This window comes from Bombus fervidus, chromosome 3 (genome assembly GCF_041682495.2).
Source record: "Bombus fervidus isolate BK054 chromosome 3, iyBomFerv1, whole genome shotgun sequence".
Lineage (NCBI taxonomy): Eukaryota > Metazoa > Arthropoda > Insecta > Hymenoptera > Apidae > Bombus > Bombus fervidus.
Window position 1 is genome coordinate 16,796,634 of NC_091519.1, and position 14,884 is coordinate 16,811,517.

Here is a 14,884-nt window from a genome sequence, read left to right on the forward strand (position 1 = left end):
TTTTTTTTGGATATATTATATATAAATAGCTGACACAAGTTACTATATTCTTTCACCGAATTTGTTCACAACGATATATATATATATATCTGGAATATCTGTCTGACTCTTACTCGCCTATACTACTGTTATACTATACGCCTCACACCGAACATACCAGTTGCTACTTTTCAGGTTTCTTACCGTTCAAACGGTGGAATGACTCGATAACGTGATTGGTTCGAACGTTTCAAAGAATATGGTTTGATCGATTTACATATTTTGTAAAATGAGAGTGTTCCAGCGTCTGAATGGAAAAATCAGATGTTTCAGGTTCCAATGCCACATATACAACTATTCATCCCGATACCTATACTCTCCTCTACTCTGCCGACGTCCTCACTGTTCAACGATTATTATTTTCTCCGTTACATCTGTCTCTGTAAAGACCCTAATCGATTATATACTTCTGACCGATAGCTTGTCTATTTATTACGCGAGCATGCTTATATAACTTAATATTATTAATTCGTAGAGTGTGTTTTTTTTTATATTATTTGGAGTAAGCCAGTAAATCAGACGTGATCGTAGTGATTAGTCTAATCGAGAAAAGAGTGACGCTTGAAACATTTTCAGCTGCCTCTTTGAGCTACTTCGATCTATCTTGGCTCGTTCAGCGTGTTTATATTCTATTGTATCCGCAGCAGTACTTCACCACACGTCCGACCGTTTCTGCGAGTCCGATGACGACTGTAGCGACACAGAAGCCTGTGTCGATGGATCCTGCGTTGATCCTTGCGTCGACCACTGTCGATCGACAATTCGATGTCTGGTTAAAGCACACAGGCCTGTTTGTGGCTGCGACCAATACGATCACACTTGTACAAACACCACCACAACTATGCAAACTTTCGATTATTCGACACCAGAAATCTACGAGATGACTACACTTTCGACAACTACAGAATTTAATTTTAATACCACAGTATATACTTCTATTGTTACGGAGGAAAGTACAACGATTCCGTATTCGAGTGAAAGCACTGAATCTTCGAGCGGAAGTACAGAATCTTCAAGTGAAGTAGCCACTGAAACTTTTGAGGCCCCTATGACAACTATGCAAACTTTTAACTATTCGACACCGGAAACTTACGGGATGACTACACTCTCAACAACTACGCAATCTAATTTTAATATCACAGCATATACTTCTACCGTTACGGAGCAAAGTACGATTCCGTATTCGAGTGAAAGTACAGAATCTTCAAGCGAAGTAGCCACTGGAACTTCTGAGGTCTCTATGACAACTATGCAAACTTTCGGTTATTCGACACCAGAAATCTACGAGATGACTACACTTTCAACAACTACGCAATCTAATTTTAATATCACAGCATATACTTCTACCGTTACGGAGCAAAGTACGATTCCGTATTCGAGTGAAAGTACAGAATCTTCAAGTGAAGTAGCCACTGAAGCTTCTGAAGCCTCTATGACAACTATACAAACTTTTAACTATACGACACCAGAAACTTACGGGATGACTACACTTTCAATAACTACGCAATCTAATTTTAATACCACAGCATATACTTTTTCTACTGTTATGGAAGAAAGTACAACAATCTCGTATTTCAGTGAAAGTACAGAATCTTCGAGCGAAGTAAACACTGGAATTTCTGAGACTTCTATTATTCAAGAAAGCACATCCGTCTCCATGGAAAGCAAACCAACTTTAAGTACAACAGTAGCGGATGACGTATTTAGAACTTCCACGACTTTGACGACAAATGTCGGAGATGTAGAAAGTACTACTGCTTCAGACGTCTCAGAAGTGCCTACTGTTAAAGATATTTCCGAAGAAAGTACCGAAATTATTCCAACAGTGAAAGACATTGAATTCAGTAGTGAGAAATTTTCTGAGAGTGAGACAACTACTATGTCTTATGTTAATACTACGCGGTATATATCGACTACTGAAATGACGTTTACTACGAATTTAATGAAAGAAACGAATGTAAGTACAGAAGTAACTGAACCGACAAAAGTGCAGATAGTCACTCCTGTTACATATGTTTATCCTCCAGATGAGACGTTACCATTGGGTCATGTTGTTACTGTTACTCCGATATGTGTAGGTGAGTATACTACAGAGGTGCCGGAGATTACCGAATCGACAAGTATGTCTAGTAGTTTTATCGAGAATGTTACAATGGGCGAAAGTTCCAGTACAATGGGATTGATTACTGAGAATTTAAATATAGCGACGACAGAAAGTGTAACATTGATAACTGTGACAGCAGAATATCCTCAAAAACATGAAACAACAATCGAGTCAACGACAGAGATGTCGCAAATAACAGGAGAATATTCGACAGAGCCATTTTACCATTACACAACTTTAGAATCTTCTACAAGTAAATTGGGAACAACTACTGAAAGATCAACCGAAAGAACTTTTGTAACAGACTTTTTCACGAAAGAACCTTCAGTAACAATGTATTCTACGGAAGAATCTTTGGAAACCTCAACGATTGAACAGCCACGAACAATAATGCAATATATTACGGACCAACCTTCTACAACTAGTCAGTTTTCTACCGAACAACAATCAACGACAACACAATATTCAACAGAACAATCTTTTACAATTCTACAGTATTCAACAGAATCACCATTAACAACTGAACAATATACTACGGAACAACCCACTACAACTAGTCAGTTTTCTATCGAACAACAATCAACGACAACACAGTATTCAACTGGTCAGTTTTCTACCGAACAACAATCAACGACAACACAATATTCAACAGAACAATCTTTTACAATTCTACAGTATTCAACAGAATCACCATTAACAACTGAACAATATACTACGGAACAACCTTCTACAACTGGTCAGTTTTCTACTGAACAACAAACAATAACAACACAGTATCCAACAGAAAAATCTTTTACAACTCTACAATATTCAACAGAGTCACCATTGACAACTGAACAATATACCACGGAACAACCCACTACAACTAGTCAGTTTTCTATCGAACAACAATCAACGACAACACAGTATTCAACAGAACAATCTTTTACAACTCTAAAGTATTCAACAGAATCACCATTAACAACTGAACAATATACCACGGAACAACCTTCTACAACTAATGAATATGTCATCGAACAACAACCATCGACAATACAGTATTCAACAGAACTTTCAACTGAACATATCACGGAACAGCCTTCAACAATTCAACAATATTCCACGGAGCAGCCACAAACGACTATACAATATTCCACGGAACACTTACAAACAACAACGCAATATTCAACTGAACAACCTTCAACAACTAATCAATATTTCACACAACGACAACAACCAACAACAATACAGTATTCAACAGAACTCTCAACCACTGAATATATCACGGAACAGCCTTCAACAGTTCAACAATATGCTACGGAACAACCACAAACAACTATACAATATTCCACGGAACACTTACGAACAACAACGCAATACTCAACGGAACAACCCGCAACAACTAATCGATATTCCACCGAACAACAACCAACAACTATACTGTATTCAACAGAACTTCCAACTACTGAATATATCACGGAACAGCCTTCGACAGTTCAACAATATTCCACGAAGCAGCCACAAACAACTATGCAATATTCCACGGAACACTTACGAACAACAACGCAATACTCAACGGAACAATCCATAACAACTAACCGATATTTCACCGAACAACAACCAACAACTATACAGTATTCAACAGAACTTCCAACTACTGAATATATCACGGAACAGCCTTCGACAGTTCAACAATATTCCACGAAGCAGCCACAAACAACTATGCAATATTCCACGGAATACTTACGAACAACAACGCAATATTCAACGGAACAACCTTCAACAACTAATCCATATTTCACTGAACAACAACCAGCAACAACACGGTATTCAACAGAACTCTCAACTACTGAGGAACAACGTCCAACAATCCAACAGTATTCCACGGAACAGACACACACAACAATACAATATTCCACGGAACAACCTACAATAACTGTACCATACTCCACAGAGCTAGAACATTTCACAGAGTCATATCCCACATTAACAACTCCTATAAATACTCCAGGGCAGATATCTTGCGACCAAACCACCATCAATGATTCCGAATGTAATATCTGTTTGAACGATACGTGTCGGCCCGTGTGCTTCAACCTAACAGTGAACCAGAGTACACCTAATTGTAGCATACTCCCAGGTAAAAGATCTTTCTCGTTGGGAGTTATTATAAATGTACTGTCCTCGTGTTCACCAATACTTGTCTCGGCAAACTATTCTCCAGTGTGACATCATCCGGTATCCAGATAAAAATTGGAGGCAACCAATTCTGGAGAGTTTTATTTCTTTTTTTAATTTTTCTGATCGACAGATCGTACACGAACTGACGATCGTGATACATCCTGATCGATCAATTGTCCGTGGGAACAATGGAAAAATGGCATACTTGATAAATATTATATGTATAAATATAAGTGTAGTTGCAGTTTACCTCTGTAATTCAGTACAGACATTGACCTGCTGCATTAGCGCTCTTTTGCATGTTGTATATTATTTTTGCGCCTGTGCACGTTTTCTTCTTGCTTACCTATATGTAGTGATTAATTGTACCTTTTGTGGAGTTGCAAGAAAGTTTAAAGGAAACTTTTAAACAACGTTTTCTATTCAAAATAATTTTTAGATAATTCCCTTTATGTGATGTGGAAATGTGAAATGGAATGTTTCCTTTAAATGTGGCAAAACTAACGATTGTTTCTGGGCTTTACACATATAACACGAAAACCACTATATGTTTTAGAAATTAGGGGATTATGTATACTATTTTCTGTGTTTATTGTTTTATTAGTTTTTTGTTTAGATATACGTGTATATTTTTTTTACATATATATTTTGAGAAATTTTTATTTAGAGAAGTCATTGAATAAATTATGAAGAACAAATAGATTCTGATAATTCTTTTATATGGAAAGTTTAGTTTGAAATAGTATGAACTATCGTGGTCGAGTTATTTTGAGCTTCTAATGTACGTTCATTTTGTTAGATACCAAATGCAAAACGCACGACGACTGTCTCTCTCAATTGGCCTGCATAAACGATCAGTGTCTGAACCCGTGCACTCTTCATAATCCTTGCGACTTCGTGGAAGTCTGCCATGTTCAAGACCACAGACCCGTTTGCGTGAAAGGTAGAATATTAGAAAGAAAAATTAATCTGAGACAAAATTGGATGCAAGATTTGGTTGGAAAAAGATAAAGATCAATTGATACAATTTAGAAACTTACAACCAGGACATTTGATACTTAATACTTATTCTCAAAGTTCACAAGTTAATGTCTATGGGATTTTGAAAGCTTAATTTCAAAGTGCCTAGAATTTGAAAATCGGTAATCGAATAATAACTGAATTTGTATCATTTGACGTTCAAAAATCTCTACCAATTAAAAAATGTTATGGCCCGCCATTTGCATCCCATTTTTACCAGAAGATACAGCAAACGTTCCACGAAATTGATCTTTTTTCCCAATTTTCTCAGATGTAACAAACGATAAAGCAGACTGTCCCTACTGTCCAGCGGGTATGGAGTGCGATCCAGCGACGTATACTTGCGTAAAAGGTTCGTACAAAAACGAGTACATCATCATCCATCATTACGTTTCTTTTTACAGCGCTCATTCAACTTGTTCTGTAAATATGTACATATGTATTGTACATATATATTTTGTACGTATCACGTACAATTTTAATTATTCAACATTTGATTTTCACACTGTATTTCCACGACTGTCAAGTCATTCTCAAGTCTTAAATTAGATCTGTTAGTATTTTCTCTTCGATACTCATTCTTTAACTTTCAAATCTTGAAAACGACACGATTGTTTTATATCAATCACGATCTTCGTGCATTCACATATACACACAGAGAATACTGTATTTTATACAAGCTGATTCACTCAATACGAGCCTACCACCCTTATTTTTATACTCGTGCACTCTTTCTCTGGGCTATACGGGCTTTTTTCTCAATCTTTCCTTAGCGGGTTGCACTAGCGACAAAGATTGCCCGCTGACAGAGGCGTGCATTGACGGCACTTGTCAGGAACCTTGCCTCGTTTGGAATCCTTGCACCAAAAACGCGATCTGCGTTAACACCAATCACCAAGCGGATTGCAGCTGCGAGGATGGTTATCACGGAAATGGATTCTCCTATTGTGAACCAGGTAATTTCTTCGTTATATAAATACAACAAATTTTTTCAATATTTATATACAATTATCAAATTTTATAAAGATTAATGTAATCTTCATATTTTAATTTCTATTACAATTTATTTTACGTTAAAATACGTTGTTTGTGAAAGACTGATGCATGTAGCATTCTACATATATATATTTTGTTTCACAAATATATGATGTACCTAGATATAAACATAAAACAGATATTATATGATATAAACGTTATAAATATTTGTGAATTCACAACGTTTCAGAAGAAGAGAGCAGAAACGTATGTCAATACAACGAAGATTGTCCATCGAGCAAATACTGTGATCGCCTTAACCGGAAGTGCATCGACCCGTGCTTGGAGAACGATTGCGGTGTGAACGCGAATTGTTATCCAGAGAATCATCAAGCTCAATGCAAGTGTTTGCCTGGATTCCAAGGAAATCCTCAAGTTGGATGCACACTAACGACCACCAATCCGTGTGTTCCAAACCCTTGTGGTTTGGACGCCATGTGCGAGAACGATAATGGCAATCCTATATGCTTCTGTCCGAAAGGATTGACTGGAAATCCGTTTGAACAGTGTAGTAAGTTTCTCAAATATATTTTCTTTAGTAAGTTTGAAGTATAGAATAGTTTTTGCACCGACTGAAATTTTTCATGAAACTTCAATTAGGAAGAGAGTTAGTAAAAAAAATATTTAATGGAAATTAATTAAATCTTTTACCCAACCATCTTTATATATAAATTATTGTAAATTAAAATTTCCGATGAAATTCCAACCAAAATTAAAGCGCATATGAGGATGAAGAATATTTAACGGAAATTCGATTTTCTAACAAGCCTAAAAATATTTCTTCTCAGTACCAGAAGGTGACCAGTGCCAAGAAAATCCATGTGGCGTTAATTCTGGGTGTCGCATAGTGTCAGGGCAAGTGAGATGCTTCTGTTTGCCAGGATACGAGGGGAAACCACCTGCTTCCCCTTGCACGCTTCCTAGCAACCCTTGCGAACCATCTCCTTGTGGACCTAACACTCAATGTACCGTATTGAACAACGGCCTTTCGAAATGTACTTGCCTACCAGGATACATCGAGAGTCCAAATACGATCAGGGGATGCGTGCCTAAGTCTGATCAGTGTAGTCCTAATCCCTGTGGACTTGGCGCTAAGTGCGACTCGGATAGAGTACCTCCTTGTTATTGTCCGGAGCACACCGTTGGAAATCCTTATCAGAGTTGCGCGGGTAAGTGTTTGTCAAATTTTTAACGATCTATACAGTTTGTAAAATTTTTAACAGAACGCGTTATGTACACGTAAAAGATAAAAAATTAACTCAAACGTGACTTTTATTTTTTGTTTTCAGTAACTCCATCAGATACATACTCACCTTGCCTGCTAGTTCCTTGTGGAAAGAACGCGGTCTGTGTCGAGGAGGACGGCATTGGAAAATGCAAGTGTGTTCCACCATTTATTGGAAACCCATATATGGACGGTTGCGAAGCGGAATGTATCGTGAACCAAGACTGCGACAATCATCTTGCGTGTTTCAATCAGCACTGTAGAGATCCTTGTCCAGGTGTTTGCGGTTCCAATGCAAAATGCGAAGTGGTTGATCATGTTCCAGTTTGTTCTTGCCTACCTGGCTACACCGGCGATCCGTTTGGCTCTTGCAAACTCGAGACGTCTCGTAAGTCTTTATAATCATTCGGATTGGACCATTGTAATTGTATTATGAGAAGTTTTATCTGCAATGTAGGATTCCAGAATGCATTTCTTGTATTAGCACTTTGAGGTACTATAAATACAAAACAGTTTAAAAAGACATTTCCTACTTATATAGTTGTCATTGTAGAATCTATTTAGAGAGTAAAATTGAATTTCAATCGGTTCTTCCAGCTCTTCCACCTCAGAATCCTTGCATGCCATCGCCTTGCGGACCGCACAGTATCTGTCGCGTGATGAACGATCGTGCGGTTTGTTCGTGCAGTCCAGGATATCATGGAACGTCGCCTAATTGTCGTCCAGAATGTCTAGTTAGCTCAGAGTGTCCTGCACATTTGGCTTGTATCGGTCAAAAATGCGGTGATCCTTGCCCTGGTCTCTGTGGACAGAATGCTTTATGCCAGGTCGTCAATCACAACCCCATTTGCAGTTGTCCTCCGGATTATCTCGGTGATCCTTTCACTCAATGCGTCAAAGAAGGTAATTTAATCGAATTTTTCGATTCCTAAAAAATATTTATGAACGATTCAAAGACAAAGAAGTTTATAAAATGTCTACCGAATGAAATATTTAAGCCTCTGTCTCTAGGTTCTACTTCTTTAGTTGCGTTCATAAAAATATGAACTGGCGTAATGTGTTAGAGGGTATTCTAAATAATTAACAAACTATAACGATTTCTTTTTTTTGTCAGATATACCACTGCCAAGACCAAAGAATCCTTGTTTACCATCGCCCTGTGGTCCGAACGCCGAGTGTCGCGTGCAAGAGGATCATCCAGTTTGCACATGTATCAGTGGAATGTTCGGAGCACCGCCGCTTTGCAGACCAGAGTGTTCGATTCATCAAGACTGTCCACATTATCTCGCCTGTGTTCAAAAGAAATGCGTGGATCCTTGTGCTGGTTCTTGCGGATTTAATACCAATTGCACCGTGCAGAACCATCGGCCGATGTGTCAATGTAACGAGGGATACGAAGGGGATCCATTCTCTGGATGTAGCAAAGGTAGAAATTCTTGAATTCTATAAAAAATATCGCAACGTTTCATTTCAACGATATAACTTGACTTTGGATTGGACTTAGTAGCAAGCTTTGCCATTTTTTACTCGATCAAATTGAAGTTGACGAAGACACATATTATGAAGTAAACGATTATTTGCTTTTTCTACAGTTACTTTCCCAGTGCCACTGCCATGCGATCCATCGCCGTGTGGCGCGAATGCAATTTGCAAAGAACGAAACGGAGCTGGTTCGTGTAGCTGTTTACCCGACTACACCGGAGACCCATATCAAGGATGTAGACCAGAATGTGTTCAAAATTCAGACTGTGTTCATACGAAGGCTTGTATAAACAATAAATGCAAGGATCCATGCGTGGGTGCGTGTGGTATAAATGCTCAATGTCAAGTGATCAATCATCAACCATCGTGCAGCTGTCTCTCTGGCTATACGGGAGATCCATTAAAATCCTGCCATATATCGTCTGGTAAATTTACGAAATAACACGAATTAATATTTTGACAGTGTAGCACGAAAAAATTTCAGGCAAATAATAATCAGGAATAATTCAAAGATTTTGAGAAATTTAGAAATGCACGAAGTTTCAAGATTTGAATATTCTGATAAACAAATAATCGTTATTTACGTCATCTTATTATACTGTCAAAGGATTAAAAGATCAAATCATAATTCTTGCCATATCATTATAAAACGTCATTTTATCTCTTTCTAGTAACACCACTGCCACGTGATCCATGCCAACCATCACCTTGTGGATCATATAGTAATTGTCGCGTGATCGACAATCATGCGGTTTGTTCCTGCCAGCCAAATTATGTCGGTAGTCCTCCACAATGTAGACCAGAGTGTGTGGTTAGCACAGATTGCGCTCAGAATATGGCTTGTATCGATCAGAAGTGCAGGGATCCTTGTCCAGGCACTTGTGGTCAGAATGCTGATTGTCAAGTTATCAACCATAATCCCGTATGCAGTTGCACGTCTGGATACACCGGAGATCCGTTCTTTGGTTGTGTTAAAGAAGGTAAGATCTTTATTTTTCTTACGTCCTGTGATTCTCTACATAAGCCAGACTCTATCCCTCGGGCAAGATGGCCACCAAATATCCTAAATACCTTTATTTTGGACCCTCGATAATCTTAAGAACCCATCATAAATTTTAGCTTTTTTTATAGTTATGGTCCTCAAGACCAGACAAGTATCTTTTAAGTTGAAGTATTCCTTAGATTTATTGTCCATACTATCGATTATCGTATCGTAACGAGAATTTACGATTCTCGTTGGCGCCTCTAGCGCGACCGCGCTCTCTTTGCGAACTATTGAACAATTTTAATCGTTCATTTTACGTCAGAATTGTATTTTTATTGAAATGCTTCAATTATTCGTTTTATGTTACACATATATTGTTCTTAGTAATTGTGATTTTGCAAAGTTATTTTTAAATACTTTTTAAAGTGGAACCGAAACAACCTGGACCAGAACCAAGTGGAAATCCGTGCATTCCATCGCCTTGCGGTCCGAATTCTCAGTGTCGCGTGATTGATGGATTCCCAGCATGTTCCTGTCTACCGAATTACGTAGGCAGAGCACCGAATTGCCGGCCGGAGTGTGTTATTAACGAAGGATGTCCTGGAAATCTTGCATGTCAGAACGAACAGTGTGTAGATCCTTGCCCGGGATCCTGTGGCGTGAATACTTACTGCAATGTCGTGAAACACAATCCAGTTTGTATTTGCAACACCGGGTACACTGGAAATCCATTCACCGAATGCATACCTATCATGAAAGGTAAAGTACCGATGATTTAATAATTATTTTTCTGAAAGATTTTAATCCTCGAATTTTCAGATATTTAAATTTGCAAACCTTTGATTTTCAAGTTTCAATCTTTACAAATTTCAGAATTTTCAAACTTTCAAATATTTACATTTCTCGGTTCACCAGTTTCTAAATTTCCAAATTTTTATATTAAAACCTTTCAAATTCTCAGTACCCACAACCACGGAACAACCGCGCACGCCATGCAATCCATCTCCGTGCGGAGCGAACGCGATCTGCAACGAACGTAATGGCGTAGGATCTTGCACTTGCCGTCCAGAATACATCGGCGATCCCTACACAGGATGTCGACCAGAATGTGTGACAAACACCGATTGCGATCGCAGCAAGGCTTGCCTGAACAACAAATGCGTGAATCCATGCCCTGGTACATGCGGCCAGGGAGCAACTTGTCGCGTGATCAATCACGCTCCATCGTGTTCCTGTCTTCCTGGTTTCACCGGAGATCCTTTCAGCGCCTGCGCAGTATTAGAAGTGACACCAACCTCACCGCCACTAAATCCCTGCGAACCATCGCCATGTGGACCCAACAGCAACTGTCGTGTTCACAATGGGCACGCTGTGTGTCTTTGTCAACTAGGATTTGTCGGTGTTCCTCCAACCTGTCGTCCAGAATGTACAGTGAGCTCGGAATGTTCTCAAAACAAAGCGTGCATCGATAACAAGTGCGCAGATCCTTGTCCAGGTTCCTGTGGGTTGAACACTAAATGTCTGACAGTGAATCACAATCCCATTTGTACTTGCACTAATGGCTACACTGGCAATCCACTGGTTCAGTGCACCAAATTTAACGCGTCTCAACCACCGATTAAGGATCTTGGAAATCCGTGCACTCCTAATCCTTGCGGACCTAATTCTCAATGCAGAGTTATTGGCTCTCAACCAGCTTGTTCTTGTTTGTCGAACTTTATCGGTCGTCCACCGAATTGTAGACCGGAATGCACTGATAACTCGGATTGCTTCTATTCGGCCGCGTGTATTAACCAAAGATGCAAGAGCCCTTGTCCCGGAGCCTGCGGAGAGCTGGCTAGGTGCTCCGTTCAGAACCACGTTCCAATTTGTACGTGTCCCGAGGGTTATGAGGGTGATGCCACTGTTCGGTGTACTCTGGCACCTCCTCCAGGTATGAATTCTTATTTCTAATTCTTCGATTATTCTTCAAATTTTCAAGCTTTCAAATTGTCAAACTTTTCAATTTTCAAATCTTTATTCCATTATAACTAATCTTTATTTTATTTAGCAACGGACATAAGCGTAACAAACCCATGTTCTCCGAATCCATGCGGTCCAAACGCTCAATGTCGCGAACGAAACGGTGCAGGAGCCTGTGCATGTCCACCGGATCTTATCGGAGATCCATACGATAACGCGAAAGGATGTCACAGAGAATGTGAATCGAACAACGATTGTGCTCCACAATTAACCTGCGTTGGTTTCAAGTGTTCCGATCCGTGCCCAAGCACTTGCGGTACATTATCCATCTGTAATGTTCAGGAACATGTTCCAGTGTGTACTTGTCCTCCAGAATACACGGGAGACCCGTACTTCGCTTGCGAAGTTAAGGAAATATCGAGTGAGTCTTTCATCTATCGAATTTCATTCATTTGGTATTCATTTCACATGTATGTTTAATTTCTATTATATTTGGTTATAATTAGATCGAATAATGATTTTCATTGACTAATTCTTACTGTATGTTTAAAGTATCGGATAAACATTTTATTATTGTGAATTCATTTTGTAGGAGAACCATTGGATCCATGTTCACCATCACCGTGTGGACCCAATAGTAAGTGTCGCGAAGTGAATGGTCAAGCGGTCTGCACGTGCCTTCCGGAATACAGAGGAATTCCACCAAACTGTAGGCCTCACTGTGTGGTCAATGCTGAATGTCCAGCCCACTTGGCTTGTTTGAATAAAAAATGCATGGATCCATGTCCAAACACCTGTGGATTGAGAGCATTGTGTACTACTAAAAATCATAATCCTATTTGTACTTGTCCTGTTGGATTTACGGGAGATCCCTTCTCACTATGCTCGCCTGGTAAGAATTTCATCAATTTTTATATGGATACAATTTTAATAATGATACTTTATGAAGATAGAAATCTTTAAATTATACTAATTATACTTAAATTTTTTAACTTCTGTCTTCGAATTTTTTATTTTATTTATCTATTAGCGCAAGAAGTTCAACCGTTCACGGAACGACCGCCGTCCTGCACTCCATCACCCTGCGGTCCGAATTCCCTGTGTCAGATCATATCCGGAAACCCAGCGTGCTCCTGTTTACCAAATTACATCGGTGTTCCTCCAGAGTGCAGACCAGAGTGCATTCTAAGCTCCGAGTGCAAGAGTCACCTTGCTTGTGTGAACCAGAAATGTCAGGATCCTTGTCCAGGATCTTGTGGCGTTAATGCTCAGTGTCACGTACTGAATCACATTCCTGTTTGCACCTGTATGAATGGTTTCACTGGCGATCCGTTTACACAGTGCACAGTGATTCCACCAAGTAAGAAGATATATTTCATTTTTATACTAATTAAATGATTGTTCAGTTTCTTACGAGATGCAAAAACGCATTTTATCCTTAGCAACTGTACCATCTGTGAGCGATCCGTGCAGCCCATCGCCTTGTGGACCTAACGCTGTATGCAAAAATGGAGATTGCGAGTGCTTACCTGAATATATCGGCAATCCGTACGAAGCTTGTCGACCAGAATGTATTCTCAATTCGGAATGTGCACGCGATAAGACTTGTCTGAAGAATAAGTGCAGAGATCCTTGCCCTGGCACATGTGGACAGAATGCGGTGTGCGATGTTGTGAATCATATTCCTGTGTGTTCCTGTATACCTGGATACATTGGAGATCCGTTCGTCAGCTGTCGTGTCCAACCACAAGGTGAGTAGAATAAAAACTCTATTTATTTCGATTTATCGAGAGACAAACAGTTCGTATAACAGGAGTTATCTGATTTTTTTAACTATCTGTGACTTCTCAATCGCTTGAAGTTTATTTAATCGTCTACTAATTAAGCTTTCGTCCCACTAAGAATTTTCCTTTATTTGTTTTTTACAAAACTCGAATTAAATTTTTAAATCTGATCACCCGGACCTACGAATTTTTTAATTTTCAAATTACTAGACATTTCGATTTTCAAATTTTTCAAATTTCTAATCTCTGATAAATTTTTTGAAATTTAACCAAGATATAACGTGTAATGATATCCAGTAAATCATAAAATGCATTTTTAGTTCCACAAGCAATGAAAGATCCATGCTCGCCCTCACCATGTGGGCCAAACAGCCAATGTCGTAACATCGAGGACCACGCAGTGTGTTCTTGTCTTCAGGGATATCTCGGATCACCACCTTCGTGCAGACCAGAATGCGTGGTCAGTACGGAGTGTCCTCCGACTCGTGCTTGCGTGAACAAAAAATGTACGGATCCCTGTTTGGGTTCTTGCGGCTTGAACGCCAGATGCGAAGTGATCAATCATTCGCCGATCTGCAGTTGTCTTTCTGGACAGACTGGAGATCCTTTCAAGAGCTGCTACGATACTCCGAGTAAGAAATTTTCAATCAACTATCAGGTTGCATAATAAATTCGTTCGCCTCTCGCAATGTCGAAGTCACAGCCCCAAATTCTACATTAATTACGTTCATCTAATTTATCTTTGCAGTCTTACCAGACGTCAAAGACACGGGAGATCCGTGCAATCCATCGCCATGCGGTCCGAATGCTCAATGCCAAAACGTGAATGGCTATCCATCCTGTTCTTGTCTTCCAACTTATATCGGAACCCCGCCGTCTTGTCGTCCGGAGTGTCTCATAAATCCCGACTGCCCATCGGACAAAGCTTGCGTAAATTCCAAATGCACGGATCCTTGTGCAGGGTCTTGTGCTGAAAATGCCAGGTGTTTGGTAGTCAATCATGCTGTTACCTGCTCGTGTCTAGCCGACTACACAGGAAATCCTTTCGTCCAATGTGTCGAACTGGATCGTAAGTTCATTTAATTTGC

The 14,884-nt window shown here is 39.4% G+C and overlaps 1 protein-coding gene and 1 long non-coding RNA gene across 2 annotated transcripts in view; one reads left to right on the plus strand and one right to left on the minus strand.

Annotated features, from left to right (window-relative positions):
- The window catches only part of Dpy (fibrillin-like protein dumpy), a 114,809-nt gene that overhangs the window by 43,661 nt on the left and 56,264 nt on the right, over positions 1-14,884 (plus strand). Inside the window, exons 40-58 of the mRNA XM_071999735.1 lie at positions 684-4,262; positions 5,103-5,246; positions 5,595-5,675; positions 6,097-6,279; positions 6,549-6,869; positions 7,147-7,527; positions 7,648-7,971; positions 8,181-8,486; positions 8,698-9,009; positions 9,176-9,490; positions 9,737-10,045; positions 10,477-10,809; positions 11,012-11,983; positions 12,101-12,433; positions 12,605-12,904; positions 13,043-13,372; positions 13,455-13,763; positions 14,117-14,428; positions 14,545-14,865. Of these exons, the coding sequence (XP_071855836.1) occupies positions 684-4,262; positions 5,103-5,246; positions 5,595-5,675; positions 6,097-6,279; positions 6,549-6,869; positions 7,147-7,527; positions 7,648-7,971; positions 8,181-8,486; positions 8,698-9,009; positions 9,176-9,490; positions 9,737-10,045; positions 10,477-10,809; positions 11,012-11,983; positions 12,101-12,433; positions 12,605-12,904; positions 13,043-13,372; positions 13,455-13,763; positions 14,117-14,428; positions 14,545-14,865 (9,465 nt within the window). The remainder of the gene's footprint in view (positions 1-683; positions 4,263-5,102; positions 5,247-5,594; positions 5,676-6,096; positions 6,280-6,548; positions 6,870-7,146; positions 7,528-7,647; positions 7,972-8,180; positions 8,487-8,697; positions 9,010-9,175; positions 9,491-9,736; positions 10,046-10,476; positions 10,810-11,011; positions 11,984-12,100; positions 12,434-12,604; positions 12,905-13,042; positions 13,373-13,454; positions 13,764-14,116; positions 14,429-14,544; positions 14,866-14,884) is intronic.
- Positions 5,240-8,187, minus strand: LOC139985360 (uncharacterized). Its single transcript, XR_011799400.1, has 3 exons — positions 8,117-8,187; positions 6,028-8,029; positions 5,240-5,744 (listed from the first exon to the last, which is right to left on the minus strand). It is a non-coding gene; the product is annotated as an uncharacterized lncRNA (long non-coding RNA).